The 27,807-nt window shown below is 30.1% G+C and overlaps 1 protein-coding gene across 1 annotated transcript; it reads left to right on the top strand.

Annotated features, from left to right (window-relative positions):
• The first annotated feature begins 48 nt into the window (after positions 1–48).
• Positions 49–27,807, top strand: LOC122271556 (WD repeat-containing protein on Y chromosome-like). Its single transcript, XM_071187936.1, has 9 exons — positions 49–590; positions 7,087–7,156; positions 10,652–10,714; positions 15,883–16,123; positions 18,238–18,284; positions 20,059–20,190; positions 22,110–22,298; positions 24,250–24,435; positions 27,544–27,807. Exons 1-9 carry the CDS (start codon positions 49–51, stop codon positions 27,733–27,735), a joined length of 1,662 nt encoding a protein of 553 aa, XP_071044037.1. The 3' UTR covers positions 27,736–27,807.

Below are 27,807 nucleotides of genomic sequence, written 5' to 3'. Positions count from 1 at the left end.
ATCGCCAAGTGTGATAATTGTGATTCGTTTCTTGCACAGCAAGATCGAATGGTCCAAATTGATTATGGCGAATGGTATTCTAGACTCCGTCGTCTTGCCAACAAGTATATTGTTGAGGAAGGTTGTAAAATTGATGAAGAATCGGAAGACGAACTTTCTTATGAGAGGAAGCCTGGTGAATATATAAGATCTCAAAGTCTTCCAAATATGCATATTTCATTTGCACCTTCTGAAATGACGACGGAACTTGAACATCTCCCAAAAAAGATTCTATCTAGCGAATCTCTTGAGTATGATGGGGATTTGGATTCCAAATGTGAATCTGTTGTTCAAATGAGTGATGAAAGTTATGACGAAGAGTTGATGTACAAACTGACAAACACCGATTATATTTTTCGGGAGTACAAAAGAATTAAACGACTCTATAGAGGATCGTCATACGAGTCATTAGCGGAAGATATGAATGGAATGTTTAATGTTGAGGAAAATGATGAAGAACGTGACTCTGGTTATGTGAAAGTGGATGGCCGTTGTTCTTCAGATTTGATGGAAGAAAAGGTATCCAATGATAAATCGGAGATGAAAATGAGGTACTTAAAATTTGTTTTTAATGCTTCGAATAGACTTTTTTAAAACTTAGTACTTTGTAACAGATTCATAATATACAAAAATAATTTTTCACGAAATTAATCTTATCTTAATTCATATCAACGTATAGAAATATCCATGATGATTAATTTTAAATAACAATGCAAAAAATTACAATAAATATATGCATTTTTTTTGCATGAATATATTTCATTTATAGATGGATATAAAATATGTATTTTCTCCCATTCAGCATCTTCAAAATCTCAAAAAGTTTATTTTAAAATTTGATCTATATTTAGAAAGGTAATTTTAAAAGCTAAAAATATTTAAAAAATATTTTTCAAGTTTTTGTAATTCTCTTGTTTATTAATTTTCGCATCACTATTTTTCTTTGAAACGTAATCTAGAAAGATTTGTAAATTTTTGAAATTTACATTTCTTTTTTATTTACAATAAATTGTCTTTTAAAACGTCATTTTTCCTGTGCGAAAATGTGTAAAGGGTGTTCTGTAATTGCCGACCTTAACATATTTTTTTAAATATTAGCCAAAAAAGGTGTTAAATAAATTGGTACATCAGTGATCCCGAAAAGTTGAAAAAAAGAAAAAAAGCGACAGAATTTCTACCGAAATTTATAGCATTTCAACGCAATAGATGGCGCTGAAATCATTAAAAACAGTTTGCTGGATGAATCTTTGAATTATTTCTAAATTTAGTTTTACTGCTTCTCCTTTTTTCTCCAGGCACTCAAACAGATTGTGACTTTTTCATTATCATCTTCCTCAGTTGGGAGTCGTTAGTTTTCGATAATGTTTTTGTTTCTCCTTAGTTTTATTATTTATTGGTGATATTGTGCAAAAAGAAAAACCCTTAAATTTTTGTCTAATCATCGGATCTTCACATACTAGGTCTCAATCTTAATATTTCGGGGATTGACTTAAAATAAGCTATTTAATCAAATTCAAAATAAGAAATCAAGTAAGAAAATGCACTATCTCTGGATAAATATACGTTTAATTACGGCGGATTCAGATTTCTGACCATTTAAAATTCAATGGTAGCAGCAGTGTGGGAAATGTGGTACCAATCGTTTGGATGGTCTGCACCCTTAATATTAATTTTAGTACTTTTTGTATTTTGCCATTTTTCGAGAAACATTTTAATGAATTAAAAAAATTTTGCATCCATTTATAAAATTCGTTTACTTAAATATTCTATTCAAAAAGTAATTTTTAATAATTATTTATTGTTTTGTTGAATAATCGTAGAAAAAATTTTGAATACAAATACATTACAAATAAGCACATTATATAACAAAAACAAATGTTTGTATGATTTTAAAGATTGTACTTTTGGATGGCAAAATACAAAATTTGTATGAAATCTGTTGAGTAGTTTCTGAGAAATCAAATTTTAAATGTACAAATTCTTTAACAAAATACAATACAATTATAAATTTATTTTTTATTAGTGAGAAAAAATATAGCACATCAAATCGCTTTGGAAGGAAAATTCATAATTCTCAATGTTTTTAATTATCTTTTTAGCATGGTACATGAAGTGGTTAATGAAATTGGTGATAAAAGTAAAACAGATAAGATCTTGAAAAAGAACACTAAGAAGTTTAGAGTTCGATCATTTTTCAAGAACTTATTCAAGAGGAAGAAAAAATCAAATAAAAAGGACCATTAGTGTTTGTTTTAAAGGATGGATATCTGTTAAACAAGTCGGAATTATGGACTGGATTTTGGATTTACGAATTTGATTGTGGATTATGTTTGGATTGCTTTTTGGAACTTTGTTACGAATTATTAAAGAATTTGATATTTTTTCCGCTTTTTAATTATAATGTGTGAAGTAGTAATGTCGGCAATTTCTCTTCTCTTGAGAACTATATTGCATATTGAAAAATTAATAAAAATCAAAAATAATATGTAGACAGATCTGTACTATTGTTTTGCAATTTTGCATTAATATAAAATTTTATGATACAAATTGAAACGATAAAGGTACTCAAATTAGTATTAAAAAATAATGGTCGAATAAAAGCGAAACCATGGTAATTAAAAAGCAAAATGGTAAATAAAAATTATTACCAAATCGAGAAAAAAAATTGAAAAAAAAGAAGAAAAAAAAACAGACTAAAAAAAAAATTAGAAAAATACAGGAAATTAGAAAAAAAGGAAATTAGAAAAAAAAGAATAAAAAAATTAAAATACAGGAAGAATTAAAAAAAGAGAATGGAATACAAAAAAAGCAAAGAAATAAAGACAAAAAAAAAAAAAAAAAAAAAAAAAAAAAAAAAAAAAAAAAAAAAAAAAAGCGGAAAGAACAAAAAAAACAACCTTTTAATGCTACCCAGAGCTAACTAAAAGTTCTGGAAGGTCCCAAGTCCTTTAAAAAGCAGAGGGAAAGGTTTACAACATAAACAATTACTATAAACACAATCATTAAATATCGCTTGCTCTTTTTTGTCATTAGTAGTCCAGCCTTATTTTAAAGGTAAAGGAGCTGGCAACAAATAATATTTTTTTCTCATTTTCCATATAAGCCAGCCCTGTCGAGCAAACACACTCATGGGAAAATAATTTGTCAAACAAATGAAAACAGTACAATTAAAAAAAAAAAAAATGGATGACTCTGAATAATTTTTGATCTAATGATCGGATCTTCACCTTCTAGCCCTCAATATTAATGTTTCGGGGGAGAGGGGGGGGGGTAACATCATGTTCCCTGAATGTTTAAGGTTTCCAGGAGTAGCTTCAAATATCCCAATTAATTAGTGCAGACGATATTTTAAACTATAGAATCGGACACAAAAATTTACTTTCTCTGAATAAATATACCTTTTTTTCAACTGATTAGTATTTCCGACCCCCAAAATATAGGGGGTAGCTGCAATCTGGGAAATACGGTCCCCATTGTTTGATCAGTACAGCGATCCAAAGTTTGGACCCTCTAATTTTAATTTTTGCGTATTTCGCCATAGATGAGATTTTCGTACGCGAACTGAAAAATTTGTGCACACAATAAAATTTATTTATCCAAAGATAATTCAAAAATTAAACTTCAGTAAATATTTAATATTTTTTATTATTTAATTTAATAATAGTCGAAAACATTTTGGATAGTAAGGTATTCATTTCGTTGTATAATTTTAAATATGTAATTTTATATGGCAAAATACAAAATTTGAACAGAATAGGTACATTAGTTCCCGAGAAACCGAATTTTAATTGTCTTCTTAAAATTCCATTTCCAGGGTACTTAAAATTCCATTCTTTAATTCACCATGTAAAATTGCATACTTTGAAATGACGTAAAATATTGTATACCTTACAATTCAAAAAATTTTGACTGTTATTAAATAAAATAATAAAAAATAGTAGATAGGTATTTACTAAACATTTTTTTGAACTACAGAGTAAAATATCTTTTGCACACATTAGGATATTTGAAGTTACCCCTCGAAAAATTAAGATTGAGCTCGAAAATGTGAAGATTCGATCATTAGATCAAAGCTATTCAGGGTGGTTCGTTTTTTTTTTCTTTGGTGCACTGTACATGTCTGGAAAATAAACTGTCGGGCAAATGTACCTGTCTGGCAAATGAGCAGTCGGGAAAACCGAGTAGGGGCATTGTTGGGGCAAATGATCGGATTTGTGTTTTTTTATGCGTAATCTGATTAAGTGGAATTATAAGGAGCAAAAGCTAATATTAAAGTATATAAAAAGAACAATATCATTTCGAGCATATTATTATCTTCTAAAAATAGAAAATTTGCAGAATCATTCTTTAAAAACTCTTTTTCTATAAATTTCTACTAAAGTATTCATGATGTGATTATGTAAGTGTTGCAAATATGTCACTGAGGAGATTTGACCAATAAATTAGTTATTCAAGATGTTCACTTTAGCCCCATGTCCACACAAGCCTCCTCTATATACCTTTGTGGTTCATTCAATGTTTGTACAATTTGATTTTGACTGAGAAAATTCACGAAAATAGCTTTGTTTCGAAGATTTTTGAATGAAGTTGAATTTTTTTTTTTTTTTTTTTTGAGTTTTGGATGCGCACTGTACAATGCGCAGACAAATAAACGAAAATGTTCTTTTTTGGTATTTTGCCTTACTTTTTCTGTATTTCGTTGTATCGCGAGAACTTTATATGTACATCGAAAACTTTCGCTCACAATTAAGAAATTTGTTAATTTAAAAATAATTTTACGCATAAAATTTTTTTTAATAAGCATTTATTATTATTTGTTATTTTATTTAATATTAATTAAAAATTTTTGAATTGTAAGGTATACGAATTTTTACATTGTTACAAAGAGGGTTGTGGTAAAATACAAGAAATCCGTCGAATAGTTCCTGGAAAATTTAACTTTAAATATGCAACGTCTCTAATAATATATAATAAAATTATAATAAATTTATTTTTTTATCGGTGAGAAAAGTTATAGCGTATCAAATCACTTTGGAATGAAAATTCTTAATATATAATCCTTTTAATCCTTTTTTTAGCTTGGTTCGTAATATGGTTAATGAAATTGGTACCAAGAAAAAAAAAGGCACTCCAATAAAAAAAAGAGCGCCATTGAAAAAGAACACCAAGAAGCTTATTGCTTGTACTTTAAAATTAGAATCCGAAATTTATTTTAAGGGAGTTAATCCAAAATTTAACTGTTCTAACTATGAAAACGAGCATTAAAATGCTAAAAATCGAAGACGTATCTAGTTATTTTTGAATTTTTAAAAGAATTCTTAATTAGTTTAAACTATGACATATCTTTATCTTGAATTTTACTTTAATAAATATATTCTATAAACAAAGATGCATTCAGAGAACAGATATTCGATTCCCTCTTTTTGTAAGCGAAGAAAATATTTACAATAACTAACCTGTAAGCTTTCACCTGTAAGCGAAAATAATATTTATAATTAAAAGAACAAAAGGGTTTCAAGTTAAGAAGAATTTCATTTTCTGGAATCGAAAATTAAGATAAAATTTATCAACGTGTTTTACCAAAGGTAACCTAGCAACCAATGGAAAACATCTCTTTACATCTGTTTTACGGTTTGAGAGTTTAAGGAAATAGAACTTTCTTAATAGCATACAATATCTCAAGAAGAGCAGCTAATATTGTTAAAGTAAGATTTTATAAATTTCTTTAAATTGATATTTACAATCCTATAATTTTAAAAAACAATGTTTGCGTGAATAAATATAATATAGAATAAATATAGAAAAATATTTATTATTGCGTATGGAGAAGATGTATTGATAGTACGCCAGTGCCAAAATTGGTTTGTAAAATCTCGATTATAATATATGAAGACGCACTACCCAGTTTAAACTGAGGAAGACGTATACTCGCCATAAACGTCTATGATTTGCTTCGCGAACGTCAAGAAAAATATCCATTTTTGAAGTGCATCGTCACTGGGGACGAAAAATAGGCTGCCTACAATATTTTTCGGGTCTCTACAAAAATGCTTAGATGGTAATACCTTTATCTCAAATTACCAGGATCAGTTTCTCTGTCAGTAAAGAAAACAATTTTATGAGACAGGAATCATGCTACTGCCAGAAATATGGAAAATAATACAAAATTCGATACAATGTTTATTCACCATAAGGAAATCGTCTTTAATTTTCATGAGGAAAAAAGGAAATAACTCTTCGACAACCCAGTTATTTATACTAACCATGAGTTATATTACGAAATTATTTACTTTATGGTTAAGAAATTTCGCTGTTTGATTACTTTTTTCACTTTTCTGTAACTTAATCAATTGTTATCTCTAACTAATCAATCTGAAAATTTAGTTTATAAGCTTCTATGGTACATAAGTTTCACGTATCTATATTAGTAATAGAATTATTATCTAATGAGAAACACAGATTTAGACTATTTGATGGACTTAAAACAGTATAATGATAAGTCAGATCTAATCGCAATCAGGAAAGCGCTTTAAAGAGACGTTGTTGGTAAAAAAAAACGCTAGGATTTTTATAGGAAAATAAGAAGTTTCAATTGTGCCCTCTTCTAATTGAAACTTGATTACGAAATGACTTACTACGGAACATTTTGATGCAAAAAGTTTACATTTGGAAAAACTCGCAGTTTATTGTCCTTAATCGTTTTCTCTTCTATTTGTCCATTCGAATGTTAAGATATGTACTGACTAAAAAAAATATTTTTTGCAATTGATCAATCAGGTTTTTTTTTTAACAATTATAAATCAAACAAAAATTGAGCTTATTTTGATAAAAATGATCTGTTGAGCACCCAGGTTTAAAAATTAATCTGAAATTTTAATTGTTTTTCATTGAATGCTTTTTTTTTGTAAGTGTGATAAAAATTATAAATCTTTTTTTCCTTCCTTAACATTAAACAAAATGCGTCCAAAATCAATATTTAAAAAAAAATGTACTAGTAATTTTGAAAAATTTCTATGAATGTAGTAATTTTTAATTACTTTTATGAAGAACTATTTCAGGTGTTAATGTTCCTCCTCAATATATGGAAAGCCATCAAGTCTGTCTTCAGCCAGGAAAAGTAAGAATAAATTTTGCTCTTACAATTCTTTAAATTCAGCTTATTGTTCTTAATCGTTTTCTCTACTATTTGTCCATTCGAATGTTAAGATATGTACTGACTAAAAAAAAATATTTTTTGCAATTGATCAATCAGGTTTTTTTTTAACAATTATAAATCAAACAAAAATTGAGCTTATTTTGATAAAAATGACCTGTTGAGCACCCAGGTTTAAAAATTAATCTAAAATTTTAATTTTTTTTCATTGAATGCTTTTTTTTGTAAGTGTGATAAAAATTATAAATATTTTTTTCCTTCCTTAACATTAAACAAAATGCGCCCAAAATCAATACTAAAAAAATTTTTTTACTAGGGTAAACTAACCAGTGAAGGAACACTTAAGCTTCACTTGCCACTTAAAAAATCATATTAATTTCAAATTCGTAATTTCAGTTAAATGACAGTGTCAACATATTTGTTACTAATTGCAAATTATGTAAAAAAATTGTAGGGAGCTTACATAATATTGTTTTAACGTTTTGGAGGTTCAAATAACAAGTAGTAAGAAGACCAAAAGGAACAGCTCTAACCAGTGAAGGAACACCCAGTAAAGGAACACTTAATTTTGGTTATTTTTTAATGCTCTTTATGAATTTATAAGCATACAAATATTTAAAATCAAGCCTATTCTCGAAATAAAAACATATAAATACTTGGAAAATGTAAACTTTTTATTGTAATCATGAATTTAAAATTTAAGTGTCAACATATTAACACATATTGCTCATTCACTGGGAAATCTATACCCAGTAAAGGAACACGCCTGTTCCCTCACTAGTTAGAAGTTGTTTTTCGTATTTTTAACGTACTTTTGATGCGGAGCATCATTAAAGGTACAAGAAAATTAAAGTTTATCTTTTATTTTCATTAGCTTAGAAAAAACCCAGTAAAAGAACACTTGTTCCTTTACTGGTTTTTTATCGTTTGGTAATTCAGTAAATAAACACCCCCTTATCTCAGTACTTGCTTATGCTATGATGCTTAAAATAAATAAAACTTAACTTCAATAATTATATTTCGAATTCTCTGTTTCATAGTGAGAAAAATAAAACTATTACATGCTATTAATTCCACTTCAAACATATAAATACAAACACTCATTTTAGAATTTTTTCAAGGAAACAAGGTGTTGCAGAGATAATAACAAATTCAAAACTTTTTCCAGAGAAGTCTATTTGACCAGGTAATCCAAAACATTGGTAGATGACTTCCTATTGTTTGGCAGTAAGCTATTGTTACCAAAATTTTCAAAATCTTATTTTCAATCAATATATATGAAATGTTCCTTCACTGGGTAGTGTTCCTTCACTGGTTGGCTTACCCTAGTGATTTTGAAAAATTTCTATGAATGTAGTATTTTTTAATTACTTTTATGAAGAATTATTTCAGGTATTAATGTTCCTCCTCAATATATGGAAAGCCATCAAGTCCGTCTTCAGTCAGGAAAAGTAAGAATAAATTTTGCTCACAAGTACTTTTTGGGCATGAAAGTATGATATTTTTGTTCTATCCTGACAATCCTAAGGTCATTTGGGACAAGATACATTAAATTTTTGTTCATAGGCCATGCTTAAAATATTACAGGGAATCGATGATTTTAGAGTAATAGTCAATGAAAATTATGAGCGCAAATTATAGGTGTGCAATGAAAGGTTTCTGACGGAAAAAAATCAGCTGACAAATCAAGGTTAATAAAAATGAAGCTCTACGCGATGAACAGACGCATTTTTATTGTTGAGAATTCTTTAAAGCCTTGTTAAGTCATTTGCAATACTTTTTATAAATAAAACAGGAGTCTCAATGTTAGGAGATCTTTCCTCTTATGATACTTTTGACGTCTTCATTTCCATGGTTTTGACAAATCACTTTTGTCAGCATGTCATGCCATGCCACTCACCATGCAAGTATGCTTCAACGTCTTACTGATGTAATGAACTATCGAAGGGAAAAAAGTAAGATTTACCGATTTCATGGTTACGGAGAGAGGAAATGTGCAGACGGTGGAAAAATCTCATAACCTTTGCGATGCTATTCTATTTACAAATATTACTGTTGTTTAATTTTATATTTTAGTGATCATAATTGACCAAAAAAAGCTCTTTAATTATTTGTAATTTTAAAAAAATGCATAATGCTTGTACCAGTAAGCACATAATTACTTAAGCCTTGAAAGAAAAAGAGAAATGAGCGCTGTAATCTCAATCCTAATTTTGAGTTCATTGTACACAAAATGGTGATTGAGAATGTCGACAAAAGAATGCGTAATACAAAAACCGTGATCTCCTATCCCATATGCTATTTCATGCATAATCCTATACTGTATACTTACCCTATTCTGTATTGAAAATCCGATTTTTTTCAAACTTCTTTCGCGAATTTTTGGGACATCCTATAATATTAAACTCCTGTACCCATTTACTGACGAGGTAATGAACCCGTATTTATGAAAAAATGGCACGTCATCTGAGAATTTCAGGGCAAACTAATTATAAGCATAAATTATGCACCCTAAATGAAGTTTAAAATTTAAGGAAAGAAGTGCTGACAAAAAAATGAAGAACTAAAAAGCATTATGTTTCTTAAAAACGGAAATATTGACTAAATTGAGTTTTGATTTAAAATATATTTCAAACACAATTTGGAGAAAAGTGCTTGTAACACGAAAAACAGAGAGAAAACTATTAGATAAATTTATCATACAATATTTTAATCTTTATCCTTTGTACAATAGTTCAAAGTGTTTGTAATTCTTTAAAGAAGTTTATTAATATATAAGTAATATTTTTGGCATATTAACCCATTTATGCCAAGCGCTTTATTAACATAACTGTCCTTTTTTTAAAATGAAGGAAATAGTGCAGTTCCTGTGTTTTAATATTATGATTTATTTCAAAGAAACCAGATAGCTCTATCAATCGCAATATATTACGTGTAAAAATATTTATATTTGATTTTGAAATCTAGATACAGTACATTTTTAAATGTAAAGTAGAAGTTAACAAAAAGATTTGCCCAAAGAATAGTATATAGTTGGGAAAACAAAGCTACCATTGGGAAAACCAAAGCCTTTTTTGCTACCATTTTTTTTGTTGCTTATTTTTCATATTAAGGCCACTTTTGTTTGCCAGGCATTAATGGGTTTAGAAACAATTTTATCTCCTCTTTAAAAGTGCCTTAACCCTTATTATTTCCGGAGCATAGAAAAAAATAGTATTTAAAAAAATAGTACATAATTTTACAAAATTTCTTATGGATTTACTTTATATCGAAGTTAAAACGAAATTAATTGAATTTCACTTGACAAAAGAGTTTATTAATAAAAATTGTAACTGTTTTAATATTGATATTTAATGAAACCTTTTGCTAATATCAGGATTTAATATGCAAGTATATTCAACCTTGTCATGGTATATGATTCGATTTAATAACATTTTTTCTTTATTTTTTATTGCTCAGTCAGAACGAATAGTGAAGATATTAGATTTACAAGACCTGGGCTCTTTGCTGTTTGTTGGACAGGTGAGCAAAATTATCGATTACAATACTTTTCACTGATTACTTATAAATACTCATCAAAACGTGGGAATAATAACACTAACAGCAGGTAATTCTGAATTCCATTATGACATATGAACTAAATATTCACTACTACAATATGCTTTTTTATTTAAATAAAATTGACACTTATAATAACTTTATGGGCACTTTTTCAAAGCGTGGGAATAATAACACTGTGGGGGGAGGAGTTATCGACAATGCCAATCTTCATCTATCAAAAGATACCTCAAGATTGAATCAAGTTAGCATGTCTTATATACCAGTGAATTGATGTTTATTAACCGTAGTAGTTACGCCACATTACTCTCCCACCAGAATTTTATCAGGGATAGAATCCGATGAACGGATACCACTAGTTGCTGTACTAGTGAAAGACCGGGAGAGCTGGATTAAGGTCACCTGGTTTCTTTAGTGCTGAATGTGAGAGGTGTATTAACTTCACGGTCGTAGTCGCTCCTGGGTTGCCATTAGCAGTCGAGTGTATGCAGGCTGTCGTTGTGTATGATCGAGACGAGACTGAGTAGCAACAGCGTGAGGAGGTGGATAATGTCGCAGTCACAAGTAGCAAGTCAACTGTTCAATGTGGACCATCCATCGAAGTGGGCGTTACTGTCAAGATAGGCGTGATCATATCACGTCTGGGTCACCAATGTGGGGGGGGGAGGAGTAATCGACAATGCCAATCTTCATCTATCAAAAGGTACCTCGATTGAATCAAGTTAGCATGTCTTATATACCAGTTAATTGATGTTTAATAATCGTAGTGGTAGTTACGCCACAACACTAACAGCAGCTAATTCTGAATTCCATTACGATATGAGCACTAAATATTCACTACTTATACAGTATACTTTTCTATTTAAATAAAATTGACACTTATAATAACTTTATGGGCACTTCCTCAAAGCATGGGAATAATAACACTAACAGCAGCTAATTCTGAATTCCATTACGATATGTGCACTGAATATTCACTACTTATACAGTATACTTTTCTATTTAAATAAAATTGACACTTATAATAACTTTATGGGCACTTCCTCAAAGCATGGGAATAATAACACTAACAGCAGCTAATTCTGAATTCCATTACGATATGTGCACTGAATATTCACTACTTATACAGTATACTTTTCTATTTAAATAAAATTGACACTTATAATAACTTTATGGGCACTTCCTCAAAGCATGGGAATAATAACACTAACAGCAGCTAATTCTGAATTCCATTACGATATGTGCACTGAATATTCACTACTTATACAGTATACTTTTCTATTTAAATAAAATTGACACTTATAATAACTTTATGGGCACTTCCTCAAAGCATGGGAATAATAACACTAACAGCAGCTAATTCTGAATTCCATTACGATATGTGCACTGAATATTCACTACTTATACAGTATACTTTTCTATTTAAATAAAATTGACACTTATAATAACTTTATGGGCACTTCCTCAAAGCATGGGAATAATAACACTAACAGCAGCTAATTCTGAATTCCATTACGATATGTGCACTGAATATTCACTACTTATACAGTATACTTTTCTATTTAAATAAAATTGACACTTATAATAACTTTATGGGCACTTCCTCAAAGCATGGGAATAATAACACTAACAGCAGCTAATTCTGAATTCCATTACGATATGTGCACTGAATATTCACTACTTATACAGTATACTTTTCTATTTAAATAAAATTGACACTTATAATAACTTTATGGGCACTTCCTCAAAGCATGGGAATAATAACACTAACAGCAGCTAATTCTGAATTCCATTACGATATGTGCACTGAATATTCACTACTTATACAGTATACTTTTCTATTTAAATAAAATTGACACTTATAATAACTTTATGGGCACTTCCTCAAAGCATGGGAATAATAACACTAACAGCAGCTAATTCTGAATTCCATTACGATATGTGCACTGAATATTCACTACTTATACAGTATACTTTTCTATTTAAATAAAATTGACACTTATAATAACTTTATGGGCACTTCCTCAAAGCATGGGAATAATAACACTAACAGCAGCTAATTCTGAATTCCATTACGATATGTGCACTGAATATTCACTACTTATACAGTATACTTTTCTATTTAAATAAAATTGACACTTATAATAACTTTATGGGCACTTCCTCAAAGCATGGGAATAATAACACTAACAGCAGCTAATTCTGAATTCCATTACGATATGTGCACTAAATATTCACTACTTATACAGTATACTTTTCTATTTAAATAAAAGTGACACTTATAATAATTTTATGGGCACTTTTTCAAAGCCTCGGAATAATGACACTAACAGCAGCTAATTCTGAATTCCATTATGATATGTGCACTAAATATTCACTACTCATACAGTATACTTTTCTATTTAAATAAAATTGATACTTATAATAACTTTATGGGCACTTCCTCAAAACGTAGGAATAATAACACTAACAGCAGCTAATTCTAAATGCCATTATCATATGTGCACTAAATATTTTTTTATTTATACATATGATGCCGTTTGAATAAAATGAATACTATAATTAATTTTTCGTCGAATTTTAGAGCATCAATTTATCTTAAACGATAAAGTTATGTGAAAAACAATATCAGCTTTGAGCGTGTTACATCTTTTGGACAACGTAATATTTAACGTAAAATGGTGTACTGTTGCATAAATATTTCATAAAATATAAGATAATACTTAAATAAAAAGAAAATTAAGACTTGATAAATAAGTTTAAAGTACTTACCTTAATCAGTTTTTTGCTAAAATGAGAGTGTTGTTTTCTACGTTTCTTATTCGAACAGGTATAAAGACACTGAATTGCTTTTTTCTAAAAAATTTTGCCACAGTATGAAATAAGAGTATAATATAGCTTATAACACAGTATAATCGTTTTATCTTAATATTATCATGTAATTATCCTACTTAAAATCAATAATTTTTTCTTTTCACCTTTTGAAAACTGCCCTTATATCATCTATATGAAAATCTCGAATTTGTAACTGATATACACCATATTTGGACACTTCCATAAGAAGGCACAGTAGAAAACAATGACAATACTAATCAAAAAGACGAAACGCAAGGAACAATTACCTTGATAGAAAGATATTGATAAATTTCGGAGGGTATTTTTTTTGACCACATACATTTTATTTTCGATCGTAATTTAATTTAATTTTCCATTCAATATTTTTGTTCATTTCGATGTAGTTTTGATAATACCACTTAATGTAATTTTGAATTTCTGCGATGTAAATGCCTTTCAGAGAAGGAAAAAAAAGCTCTCGATCAGTCTCAACTATTTTTCTTCATTGAGGTAGTTTGTGATGCTCATTATTTTGGGGTGACTCGAGACCTTGTGCCGTTAAGTTCGTAATAGCTAGGTGTTCTGGTGGATTTCGTCGTTGCTACGGGTAATCAAAATGATTGCGTCTGAACCTTACGTCCTGACTCTCAAAAGACAATTCTTTATTTGTAGTTTATATTTTGAGCCTGTGTGTGGTATTTCCCACGGGTTTTCTCCAAGAAAGGAGAGCTAAATTTTAAAGGGGGAAGGGAGATGTTTTCATAAACACTAGCTGTGTCCATTTTCTTGAACATGTATTTCAAGCTACTGCTATTTTCTTAAACACGCAATTTTGGCTGCGTCCATTTCCTTGAACATGTATTTTTAGCTGTGTTCAGAATAAAGTTGCACCGAAGTACTGCATTTTTTCTTATGGGTAATTTTAATCTTTTATGCATTTATTTTACTTATTTATTTTTGAAGATTATGATTGAAATTGAATGAATCTCACAATTAGAATGGACTGTAATGCCCTGCCCTCTAGTACCGATAATCTAATGGTTCGAAGGCCTAATATGCTAATGCTAATTAACATATGCTAATTAGAGGAGACTATATTTCAAACTAAAAATCAGATACTAAAACGGCGTTTCTTTGCATGATAATTATTTTTTTTCTACTAATTTGGATTTTTGGCCCTTATAATATTTTACAGTTGGTGCAATCTGGAAAACATAGCTCCAATAATTTAGATTGGGGAGCAGTCGAAAGTTAGTGTACTTAAACTGAAATTTTTTGCTTGTTTTGTATTTCGCCATTTCAAAGAAGACGTATTTTGAATTTTTTTTAATTTAATTTTTCATTTTTTTTGAAGATCTTCCTTTTAGTTGTACATTCTTCCTTTAGTCTATTTTTATCATATTTTGCATTTTACCTTTTAAAATTATAAATTGGTATAAAAATTTGTATTCCTTATAATTCAAAATTTCTAACAATTTAAATTTTTTTTCAAATTCCTTACAATTCAAATTTTTCTTAAGTAAGTAAGTTAAATAAAGAATAATAAATAATTATAAAAGAATAATTTTCTTACGGAAATATCTTTAAATAAATAAGTGTTATATTTGTCTGCAGAAAGATTTTGATTAGCTTCATTAGTTCTGGAGGAATGGAGAGAAATCGGTCGAATAACTCTTTTTTAATCAAATTTCAAAAATACGATTTTTCTTAAAAGTTTGTTTATTCAAAAACTATTTGACATATTGCCGGCAATTTTTTTTTGCACACATAAAATTACATTTATTAAAATAATGTTAACGGTTGTATACCTAACAATTTAAAATTTTAAAACTGTTATTAATGAATAATCGTTAAAAATTATTTATTGCAGGGAATTATCTTTGAATAAATGAACTTTATAATTATGCGCAAACTTTTTTGTTCTGCTTAGAAAGTTTTCAAGATATTTTGAAATATGCAACTAGGAAATTTTATATAAAGGGATCCAAATTTCCGATCGTTTCCCTTACCATATTTTCCAGATTCCTACTACCCTCCACATTTGAGAGTCAGAATTCCAAATCCGTCGGAAAAAAAAGGTATGTTTATTTAGAAAGAAAGTACGCTTTTGCATTTGATTTTGAAACTTAGGATATCGACTGCGCTAATTAATTAGTATTTTTAAGGTTATGCTTTCGAATCATTATGGTTTTACTTTTCAACCGGTGTTAAACAGCCGACTCAATTCGGAGTTAACGACTAAAGATGCCCAACTTCATAGCCTTGTAAATTTTTTGTGATTTTCTCTTTTCTTTCAGAAAGGTACCGTTGTATTTCGCAATCTAAATCTTCGAAAGGAACAATGTGTCAGATGGGATTTGTGTTCCAGTTTTCAGAAACAACAGTTCTCTTGCCTAAAAACAAGACGCAACGCATTCACTGTCACAGATGCTTCTTATTTGGAAGCTAGCCAACACTACTGTCTAGCAACTACCAACAGAACCTTGCATTTCATGCATGCAGCGCCATCAGCTCATTGGGAAACTTTTAGAGTTGTTGGTATGTATACACATGGTGTTTCGTAAACTGAAAAAACTGTGATGTAACAGTGCTCCGAATTTTGAATTAAACAACTTAAAAATTGTGCAAAGAAACACTTTATTTCAAGTTATCGTCAAACCAAGCGTTCAAACACATTAAAGGTTTATAGTAGTAAAGGTAGTTATATTTAAACATCGATAATTAAGAATAATTAATCCAAATTCATGCGCATTCACTTCATAGGTGAATTATTTTTCATTTTCGCTAACAAAAATTTCGATATACTTCCGATATTGTTTGTATATTGCTGTTTACAATAGAGTGCGAAACAGCGAGAGTTTGTCGATAGTGCCTGGTTTATTATAAAGCCAGAGAGGCTCTAGCCTAGGTCCCTAACATTTCTGGGGATCCCCTGAATGTTACAAATAATTTCTATTTCTGTTTTTCCTTAAAAATTGTTTATTAGAAAGTTTATGAGTTATCAAAAATTTAAATAAATATAAGCTTGAACTTACTAATATACCGTAATTCACTTGTGTTATAAATAATTTTAAGACACTTCATAATTGAGCTACATGTAAATTTGGTTTAAAGCAACAACCAGCAGGCCTCAGATTGTTTGTCGATGTTTTTCACACTGCTATACTTTTACAGATTCTGACTCTTTTACAGAGATACTTTTACAGTTCTCTGGTTTAGGTCAACATTGCGATATGTGGATGAATGAATGGGTGTATGAATGGGTCCCCCTATAAACGGTTGTAGCAAAAGTCGAATTGGCAACGATTTTTTATTAAAAAGAGAAAAAAAGTTTTATAATAAAATGTATACTCTAAATACAACATGTTGCATTTAGAGTATACATTTTATTATAAGACTTTTTTAAAAACCCGTTGCCAATTTGACTTAAATTGGCATTAAAATATTATCATGTATACAAAAACTAAATTTTACACTGTAAAAGGGTTCAAGTTAAACACGTGAAGAAAATATAAACACTTATTCTGTTTGATTTTTATTTGAAAGTACTCCCATAGTCAATAATTTGCTATGGGAATATGGAGGACATTGTGACCCGACAAATTTAACGTTCACCAGTCGCCATTTACTATACGGGGAGTCTTCGGCCTGCTGGATTCGAATTTCCGTTTTAGCAAGTGTGAGTCCAGCGCCCGTTCAATCAGGTTATCTCGGCCCTGTTATATGTTTATTATGTTAACAAATAAAATAACTTTTACTAGTTAACAATTATTCGTACTTTTTATTGTGTTAGTTGGTAAAAACAAAAAAAAAATAATTTATTTACTATGTTGTTAAAAATGATCAAATCGAACAAAAATATAGTAAAATTCATACATAATTCATCAAGTGTTAAAATTTCAGGAAATATTTTAAATTTAGCTATCGTGCACCATATTGCAGTGCAACATTTACCTTTTTTGCAGAATGATATTATTTACGGCAAATTTTAACACGAAATTTTTTGAATTTTATTTTATGAACGGCTAAAGTAAACTTTTAGATTCAGTTCGCATACCTAAAGAAACTAATTTATAGTTGCATTACTAAAAAATATTTTAAAAAAAGATAATTTGATAGCGATAGTTAAAAAATCTATGAAACAATACATTCGGTCGCATAACTATAAAGAGACAAATTAATAGTTGTATTGTTGAAAATTATTTGAAACGATATATTCGCTCGTATACCATAAACGACTCATTTATAGTTGAATTGTTAAAAAAAAATATTTGAAAACTAATAGTGAATTATAATGATTAATTGACTAATGTAAAATTGATGGCTAAAATGACTAATTTGAAATTGCATTGTTAAAGGAAATATTTGAAAATGATATTTGAAATTATAGATTCCTTCATTCGGTTGATTTATTTATTTTAAAATTGTTAAAAAATCGAAACGCTAATATTTTAAAACAATAGAGTTTCACAAGGTTTTTTATTTACTAATTGTAGAAGGTTAATTGTAGATAAAATCTAACCTTATGCCCGTTAAACGAAGACGCAAGATCTGGTTTTAATCGATATCAATCATACTACAATTTTCTAAATAGGTAACTGAAATATGGCTTGAAATCTTATCTGTGACAATGTAGTTCTTTTTATTTACAGATCTTCCTACTGTACCCACTTGCCTTGAAAACAACTTTCAAGAAAAGGTAACATAGTCTTTTGAGTTCAAAAATCCTTCTATTTCCAAAATATCATTTGAGATTATTTTTCGTTAAATATTTACTACAAAAAGTTTCATTATTTTATGTTTGAACAATAAATTTTATTAAAGTAAAAAAACTTTTTCGAAGAGTTACTTTGGGTTCCTACATAAAAAATTAAAGCTACGTTTTATTTTTGAGTATCTAAACGGACCTTTTACACGAATTGGAAAATTTGAATAAAATTCGTTTATTCAAAGATAATTTCAAGCAAAAAATAAATTTTAAATATTTATTATTTTTTATTATTTATTTATTAATGATCGAAAAACTTTGAATAGTAAGGTATACGATTTTATACGTCATTTCAAAGAATATAATTTTTTACATGGCAAAATACAAAACTTGAGCGAAATCAGTCTAATAGTTACGGAGTAATTTAATTTTAAATATCTGACTTGTTTGAAATTCAATTTCTCATTAAGTTCAAAAATACATTATATGTGCAGACCCACATGCATTGTATGTATATTATAAATACACGTATGTATTCATGATCATAAATTTCATGCACGTGTATACATACAGTGCTAGATTGTATGAACGTAAATACATACATAAGTACATAGTATGTAAATACACACATGTAATGTAAGTATGTGAGAAACTGTGTACATTGTACATATCTACGCACAATGTGTGTACATGAGTATATAAATACACCATATGTACGTAAAATATACAAATATACAGGTGCATAAAATGTACGTACGTACGTTCACTGTACAGTGCGCAAAATAAAAAACGGACCACCCAGAATAACTTTTGATCTATGATCGGATCTTTACGTTCTAGGACTCAAACTTAATGGCTCGAGAGGGTGACCTTGAAGATGTAAATGAATAAGTACAGCGGTATTTTAAGTTTCGGAATCAGACATAAAAGTATATTTATTCTGAATAAACATGCCTTTTTTTGGATGGAATTAAATTTCTGTCCCCAAAATATAGGGGTAGCAAAAATCTGGGAAATATGGTCCCAATAGTTTGGTCTGTAGGGCACTCCAAAATTTGTACCCCTTAATGTTAATTTCACTTTTTGAGTATTTCGTTTTATGTCTAGAACTTTTTAAGCGAATTGAAAAAAAATTTACACACAATCATAAAATTTGTTTACCCAAAGATAAATTCATGCAAAAAGTAATTATTTTTTTAATAATTTCATTTAAAAAGTTTCGAAATTTTTTTGAAATGTAAGGTATAAAATTTTTTGCAGCATTTGAAAGAATGTAATTTTACATTGCAACATACAAATGTTGAGCAAAATCGGTTGAAAAGTTCCTCAGAAATTGAATTTAAAAAAAGTCAAAGATTTAAAATTCGATTTCTCAGGAACTATTCAACCGATTTTGCTCAAAACTTACTATTTGCAATGCGACATTATATTCTTTACAATGATGCGAAAAATTGCGCTCCTTACAATTTAAATTTTGCCGACCAGGTGGCCGAGTGGTTAGCGTGCCTGATTGCGGGGCCATCGGCCGCTGGTTCGAATCCTGCTCAGAGCAGGGATGTTTCTCTCTCTCTGTGTGTTCTATGTCCTTTCTCCTTTGTGTGATTGTGACCCGCCCTATAAACGGGTTGTGGTTTATAACGTTTCAAGTTTCACGTTCAACGTAACAAGCAAGTTTAGAAACAAGCTTGAAAACGCTTTTTCTAACAATGTATTTTTAATTCTAGCTGATCATTTATACATTTAACATTTCATTTTTCTGTTATAGAATTCTCGATCAACGAATGAACTTTTTGTTGGGGATCATGTTGGAAATGTGTACGTCTTTACATTCTTCTTCCCACGTACAATGTTGTTCTCAAGGAATTTCACACTAGGGACGCAAAGGATATCTTTTAAGGTACGCTTAAAAAAGTAAGAAGGAAAAAAAAATAACATAAAAGAACACTCGATTGTTCAGTTTCAAAAAGAAGAAAATAAATTTTTTTTGCAATACTAACAAATTTAGTTCCCATTAACACCAAATGCTTGAAATTTAAATATATTTTTAATAGTTTTTTGGAAGCTGGATAAAAACGAACACAAACACCACTTTTACCTTTTGACTACTTCTTTTAACACATTTACGCTGAAGTCTTATTAAATAGATTTTTCATTATTTTTTCTCAATTTAGGCCAAAAGATGCGACAAATATTAGAATTAGCATTTTAATAGTTTATGGTTATAAAATATGGCATGAAACGCCTGTAAATTCTTCCGAACACGGCTCACTTCCAAAGAATAATAGCTCAAATTAACACTTATTTACAGTTAAATAAGTGCTAATATATTTCAATTGTGAACTACTGTTTCTCTTATAAGATATAAGAGAAACAGTAGTTCATAATTGAAATATTCGTATTCACAAAATCAATTATTCATAAATTTTTATAATATGAATAAAAAAGAATTAAAGTACTTTTTTTGGATTTCATGATGATTTTGATGAATACAATGATGATTTCGATAATCTAACAGCTTTTTTAGTAGCTATTGGAATTTTTTTTCTTATAATGTTTTCTCTTATAATTAAATAATACCAAAATAATTTTTTGCTTTCAATTAGAGCGTAAAAAATAATTTTCAGCAATGTGAAATATATATAAAAAGAACAATGTAATATAAGAGGAACGTAAAATATATATAGCATAACGAAATGTGGAACGTATAAGTAAAGTAAACGTATAAGTATAATGCGGAAAAGTCTAAATTTGCGATATATTACTGGGTTATGTATAACTAAAATTAAATTATGAACTTAGAGAGAAAAATACAAATTAATTATTCAGACCTTTCTAATATCTATTTTTCTCCCGCAGTGGACTGATCTCAGTAGAACACCAAAATCAAGCCTCACAGGCTGCGTTCAGTAAGCGGGTGGGTGGCCACTTTGATCAGCCTGCATAGGGGCCGAGGGTGTTCGGTATCGGTCCTCGTTAAATTGTTCTACCGTAAAGTGCTTGATTGCACGCTCAGGTAGGTCGCTTCAGGATCCTCTCTGAAGAGGATCAAAATTGCGATGGCATATCTTCGGATCATCCTCAGGAATGTTTTCCAGACCGTCGTCTATTGCCCATTGCGAAGCTCTAGTGTGACGTAAATAAAGTACCTAACTACCAAATTTCTATTTATTAATGCAAGTTACGCAATATATTAAAATATATATGATACATTTGCAGTTTTACAAAGACTTCTTTTGGCTTCACGTTTTGTTGGGAATCGTATATTTTAAAACCTTGACCAAAGAAAATTGATCCTAGATTTGAAAGTTATCGTAAGAACTTGGTCCAAAATATCCTCAAAGTACTAATTAGGGTACATAGGATTTGATTTCTTAAATTTTTTTAAGAATAGCTCTTTTCTCATAACACAACTAAAAAAAGAAAGACATTCTTATTTCACCCGAGAATTATACTTTGTTCATTACTCATATAACCCTGGAATCTTATGAAACTAAGGAACTCAAGATCCGTTCAAAGAACTCCAGTTTCGTTCGGAATTTGCCTTGCTTTATCCATACTCGTATATTCCCTGGAATCTTATGAAATATGGAACTCAAGGTTCATACGAAATTTAAAGAATAAAAAGTGGTGCCAATTTACTGTAGATATATTGAACATTCACTATTGTTAGTTTTATTTTTTAGTTTGTATAAATATAAAAGAGTAAAATTATTAAAAACTTTGAGTTATTAAAATGTTTGCATACATTCTTTTTATACTACGAGATGGTAAATAATAGATGGGCTTTTTAAGAGAACAAATTTTGCACATTTTTAGGATTTGGAAGACCACAGGGATTACATCAAATGTAAGAAAATGGTAAAAGTACATAATGATCTTATTGATAAAATCAAATATGTGGAATGTGGTCAACTTTTCTCCACTTCTAAGCTGGACACGGCAAACTGCTTAGTTCGTCAAGACCTGACACTAGAGAATTCGCGACATGTATACCGCCACAGAAAGGTAAATACTGCTTAATTCCCTGAGCTCGCACTTATTTTACACGATATAAAGAATGATTATAAAATAGCATACGACCTATTGGTGAGCACAACGTTTGAGTTAACGGGATAAAATTTTAAACATAGGTATTATAATTTATGAGCAAAAGAATGATCTTATAAATGATTGCGCAGCTTTCATGGTTAAAGTTATAGAAACAGAATTTCGAAATTTTCAAATGGCAACACATACGTTTTCTGATCCAAGCGTGAGCCTTACTGTGGAAAACTTAAAATATTTCAATACAAGAAGTGATGACGCGAAACAGATGGTTTCAAAAGTACTATCCATCAAATTCTTACATACATGGCTCATGTTGCAATGCAATATCTACTATTTCCGTATGCAAAATGCAATCCTTTGTGAGCGAAGACATAACGAAAATTTGCAATTTATAATTACTTCTTTGCTTTTATTTCCTTTATAATTTCTTATCTGCTTTTTCAAGTTTTTTGTCACAATTTTTTGTCGTTAGTGGTCGCGAAAAATGGCGACGTTCGGCAAAGACCATTGCTCAAAAAGTTTTGTTCAAGTTTAAGTTTTTTTATTGTAAGGATTACGCTTCGATCAAAGAAAAAAAAATGTGAGTGCTACCACTTTAAAATTTTGTAACTGTAACTGTAGGAGCTGCCCAATCATCTATTCCATCATTTTTGAGCGCATATATGATACCTACTTGCAAAATTTAATTTCGTTCCCTTCTATGGTGCTTTCTCCAGAAGGTTTATGTGTTGAAAATGTTATTTCATAATCCCCCTGTATATTAAAAAGCATATATATATATTAGGAATCGTACTGAAAATGACATGTGGCTTATAGAGGGTATAAAGTAGTTAATGCGCTCCTCTGAAAATTTGGTCGTAGGATTTCTATGGTGTTTAGATCTGAAGTAACCGATCCGCCCAGTCGTTACCGAGCCCGGTGACACGAATGATCCAGTCCTTATCTAGATCAAGTCCAGAAGACCGTTCACCCAAGTCATGAACTAGCATAGGATTTTCAAAGAGATCACTCTTCTCTAGCTCTAAACAGGAGAGAAAGTGGACAGAAGTAGATGGGTGTGAATTACACTTGGAGCACAGAGGAAACTCCTTCTGTCCTTGTCCTTGCTAGTATAAAAGTGTGCGAGTATGTCGACTGATGAATCTGGTAATGGTGGTCTATAATTTTCCATCTCCCTTTAGATTTAAAGCAGCCCCAGGATGTTTTTGTTGGTACCAGTCTTTAGCGGGTAGAATCCTCTAGGCCCTCTTGTTATAACCCATTTCTACTCCGTACTCATTTCTATTTCGTCTTTATATTCTTTCTGTGCTATGCGTATGTTTAATTTACAAGCTGATTTTATTTTAAAAATTAGTGTAAGCATAGAACCTAAATTGATGATTCCTACTGTATATTGTATTGTAAAAACAGCTTTACTGACTTTTATGTGTAACTTATAGTAATTACAAATTTTGATCCTACAAAATAATGGTGGCGTCTACGTTACACCCAGTAGTCTAAAGGAAGTGGTATAAAAGAACATTTAGTGAAACATCACTTTGGTGTAAAGTAGTTGCCACCAATTTTGACGAAAATTTCTTATAGTGCAGTCCTTAATATCTTTTTTAATAATATCTTAATATCTTTTTATTGGGTGCACTCAACAAACCTTTTCTACAATAATGATCGATTTCTGGTGCATTTGAGTGTAACTAAGATCCTTCCCATATAAAAGTATGAATCAATTGCAAAAGATTATTTTAATGAAGAAAAAAAACAGCACATTACGAGATTTTAATTTAAATTAAAATCTTGTAATGAGCTGTTTTGATGATTTGAAATTGAAAATGGAAAAAAAAATATCATGAAATCTGTATGCATAATGATTTATTTTATAAATTCATAATCTTATTCCTTAAATTTGTTGAAGGGTATTACGTGTTTTGATGTGAGCTTACCTCTAAAACTGATTGTCACCGGAAGTAAAGATTTCATTGTTCGTATGTGGAACATGCATGAAACAGCTAAACCTTACATGAAGTTAACAGGTCATCGAGCCGTTGTTTCGGATTTGTGTTTTACAGAAAAACTTCTGATTTCGATTTGCAAAGAAGGGGTGAGTATATGATATGTTTTTAGGCTTACCAGCGTCCTGGGAAAGACTAGAAAACTTGTGGTAAAGTTTTTTTTAAAAGAATATTCGAAAACTTACTGCTTTACATTTACATTTTAGAATGGCTAGAACACAAATTTCTAACAGGGACTAAATTTTTTTCTAAAATAGAAAGGTTAGTTCTTCTAAGGATGCTGGTAAACATGTGTATATCACGTAAGTATAGAATCGCATTGTTATACTCAATTAATTTGTTGAGTTTTAAGTCGTGTTTATCGAAAAAAATTTCTATTATATATAGAGCACTAGTGAAAAAAAACTATGAACTAAAACTTAACAGTGGATAACTCTTAAGATTATATAGCAGTGGCTCTCAATTTATGCTCCATTGAACTCTCAGTGCTCCGCAAAACATTGTCCAGACAGGGAAAAGGAAAGGTAAGATATGTTAAGAGTTGTTGTTGTCGTCAGCCATGAAGGCAGTGAGGGTGCGATTGTTCTCGTTTTCCAATGGCGCCATCTGTGGTCAAAAATTTGCTTCTGCCACACCCATACGTCACGCCCGCTTATAGAGCTAAGCCCATTCATATATCTATTCATTCGTCCACAAATCGTGATTTTGGCCAGAACCAGAGAGCGATCAATCTCCAATTCAGTACCCCCAGAGGTATTGATTTGTTATGGGAACCTGGAGGACTTTGTGACCCAACAGATTTAACATGCACTAGTCTTCATTTACTACCGGTCTGTCTTCGACCGGCTGGATTCGAAATCTCACAAACGTGAAGCCAGCGCCATCACAACCAGGCTGTCCCGGTCTATGTTTAGAGTTAAAAATAAATTATAAGACACCATTTAAAATCTAATGTGCAATTCTACGAAAAAAAGTAGGAAAAAATATTTTAATGTCATTGCTTTTTGTGCTCTCTGTGTGTAAGGGGAAAATAATCGAGTATCGATTCTTTTTTCTCCGTTCAGGGAAACATTGATCGTATAAAATAGTCGTCAACATCTGCTTATGCAGTCAATGTGTCAAATAGAAAATTTTTATAAAAAATTTTTTCTGTTACTAGAGAAACAAATCCACACAAAAAACCTCATTGGACAACACTATGAGAATGAACCAAATACAATCCCATTTTACACATCAGAATAACTTCGAGCTTCTCATTAAATTTATGTTTAAAGAAGCTAAGTTAAATTTTTTCTCTCACAATTTTAATGGAATCTAAATAACAAACTATGAATTGGCAATATTGGCCTTAAATTTTTTTTATTTATATATACTTTTGTTGTCTGCTATGAGAAATAAGTCCCAAAATAAAAATCTTTAAATTGTAATATCTAATGGACTGGATAAGATTAAATGACGAAATGTTTTAGCATCGTTGATGCCGTTTTGTCGGTCAATTTATTAAATGAAGTATATAAACCGCGAGGTCAAATGTAATGCTCTATGTAGAAATTCCAATTTCAAAAGTGATTCGCTTTTAATATGGCTATTAAGTTTTTTTCCCCACAACTTTTGAGTTATATATGCAGGGTGGTTGATAGACCTTGTTTAGAACCGTAGTGATCGATTTTGAGAACGGATGTTTATGAAACTCAGTATGATTCGTATGTATCACGTACAAGTATATTATCACGTGCATGTACGTATTATATACGTTTAATAAATAGATCACGGAAAAAATTTATCCTCAATATAAAAAATAGTTCACGTGTTCTCCGATTCTCCGATGGCCTTTTCTTACACGATAAAGGAAATCGATGCATTTTCTGCAATTCCATTGTACAGTAGAAAAAAAAAACGAGAAAGATTGTTATTTGAAAAAACTAGAAAAAGTGCTAAAAAAGAAAGAAAAAAGATCACAGCATTGAAAGCAAGCGTAAGGGGGTCATGCTTCAGCAATAGATCTTTAAACTGTTCACATTTTGGTTAAACTGGTTGTAATGCAGTTTGAACATGTGTTTTATTTTATACTATAACCGGCATTGAACAACCGACCCATTTTTGGGATCACGTCTATCGATGCTAATTACCGTGTAATTTTGAACCCATTACAGTGTAATTTTGAACCAAACCAAGAAGACAAGGGAACTTCTGGAGTAAAATTAGTGGAAAACTTTTTAAATAAATTAAATCACATTTGAGTTACATGAAAAGGAAAACCACAAAATCCTTCACAATCAACTCAACTGCAAGGAATTCTAACCCATGATCAGTCTACCACTGAGGTTATTTTATGCCAGAGCACTGCGGTCGGTTTGAACTTGTGTTTTACGAAATTTTGATGAGTATTGAACATATCTATACTGTGAATGAATTAGTTTCTACGTCTCGAGTTTGTAATTCTTTTCTTTTTGTGCACTGTTTTTCCTCACTTGCTTATTTAATTTCAGTTAATTTTTCATTTCAAACTGGACCTCATTTTCACGTGGCTCATAAAACATAAAGACCAAGTTTAATCAAATTCCGTCAATCAAAACAGATTTTCAGCTAGTTTAAAAAAAGGTAGTTAAGATTTGAACTGTATATTTGTGACTGTATGTCGTGTTGATTAGTTACATTTATCAAATAAATATTAAATTGTGCATTTTGTTACCACTAGAAAAAAAAGGAAGTTTACAACTATGAAAAATCGTTTACAGTTATGAACAATGAATCTACAGCTTTGAGCAATACAAGCTGTAGAGACTATTTTTAAGCTGCGATCGTAATGTTAATCTAACCTATTTAGCTAGTTTCAACAATCAGTTCTCACTGATCTCGACAATTGAAGCTCTGCTTTCAATGTATTTTTTTAAGCTAAATCAAATTGTGCATAATTTTTACATTATTACCTTTAGCTATCTGGACATATAAGTTAAATTTTCTGATATAATGTATCATGTTATATTTAGTGATAGGATTATAGTTAGATATGATTAGATTTATTAAGTAAAAGAAAACCATTGACCAAGACTTTGTAAAAGAAAACCATTGCAACTTTGGCACCTTATAAAAAATTGCTGCATTGACTCGTATTTGATCTCATATAACTATTTTTTAAATAATATTTTAGATTTTGTTATAAGTTTCTAACGGTGTTTTGATTTTTTTTCTTTTAGGAATTTCGAATATGGGAAATATCAGAAGGAAATCTATTGCAAAGTATATCCATAAAGTTTTCATATAGTCACGTGCAATCACAACTTGGGAGAACGTACATCTTACATGCTCCCGCGAGATGCAAGGACGATTGCTTTGTCTCAATGTCAGATTGTACTGTCAAAGTGAAACTTCCTGCAGAAGAATTTTAATATTGCCATGCCGTGTAAGAAAGATGAGCAGCATCATGAGTAATTTTTAATAAAGTTAATAATTAGTGTGGA

This window comes from Parasteatoda tepidariorum, chromosome 2 (assembly GCF_043381705.1).
Source record: "Parasteatoda tepidariorum isolate YZ-2023 chromosome 2, CAS_Ptep_4.0, whole genome shotgun sequence".
Taxonomy (NCBI): Eukaryota; Metazoa; Arthropoda; class Arachnida; order Araneae; family Theridiidae; genus Parasteatoda; species Parasteatoda tepidariorum.
The sequence above is the reverse complement of the archived record's forward strand: the minus strand, read 5'-3'. Positions and strand labels throughout refer to the sequence as shown.

Bases quoted from the DNA above. Each gene is read 5' to 3' on its own strand.
- LOC122271556 (XM_071187936.1), top strand. From the start codon at position 49: ATGGTCCAAATTGATTATGGCGAATGGTATTCTAGACTCCGTCGTCTT. The intron at 7,157-10,651 runs GTAAGAATAAAT...TTTATTGCTCAG, and splicing joins TCTGTCTTCAGCCAGGAAAA to TCAGAACGAATAGTGAAGAT. The intron at 20,191-22,109 runs GTACGCTTAAAA...GCACATTTTTAG, and splicing joins CGCAAAGGATATCTTTTAAG to GATTTGGAAGACCACAGGGA.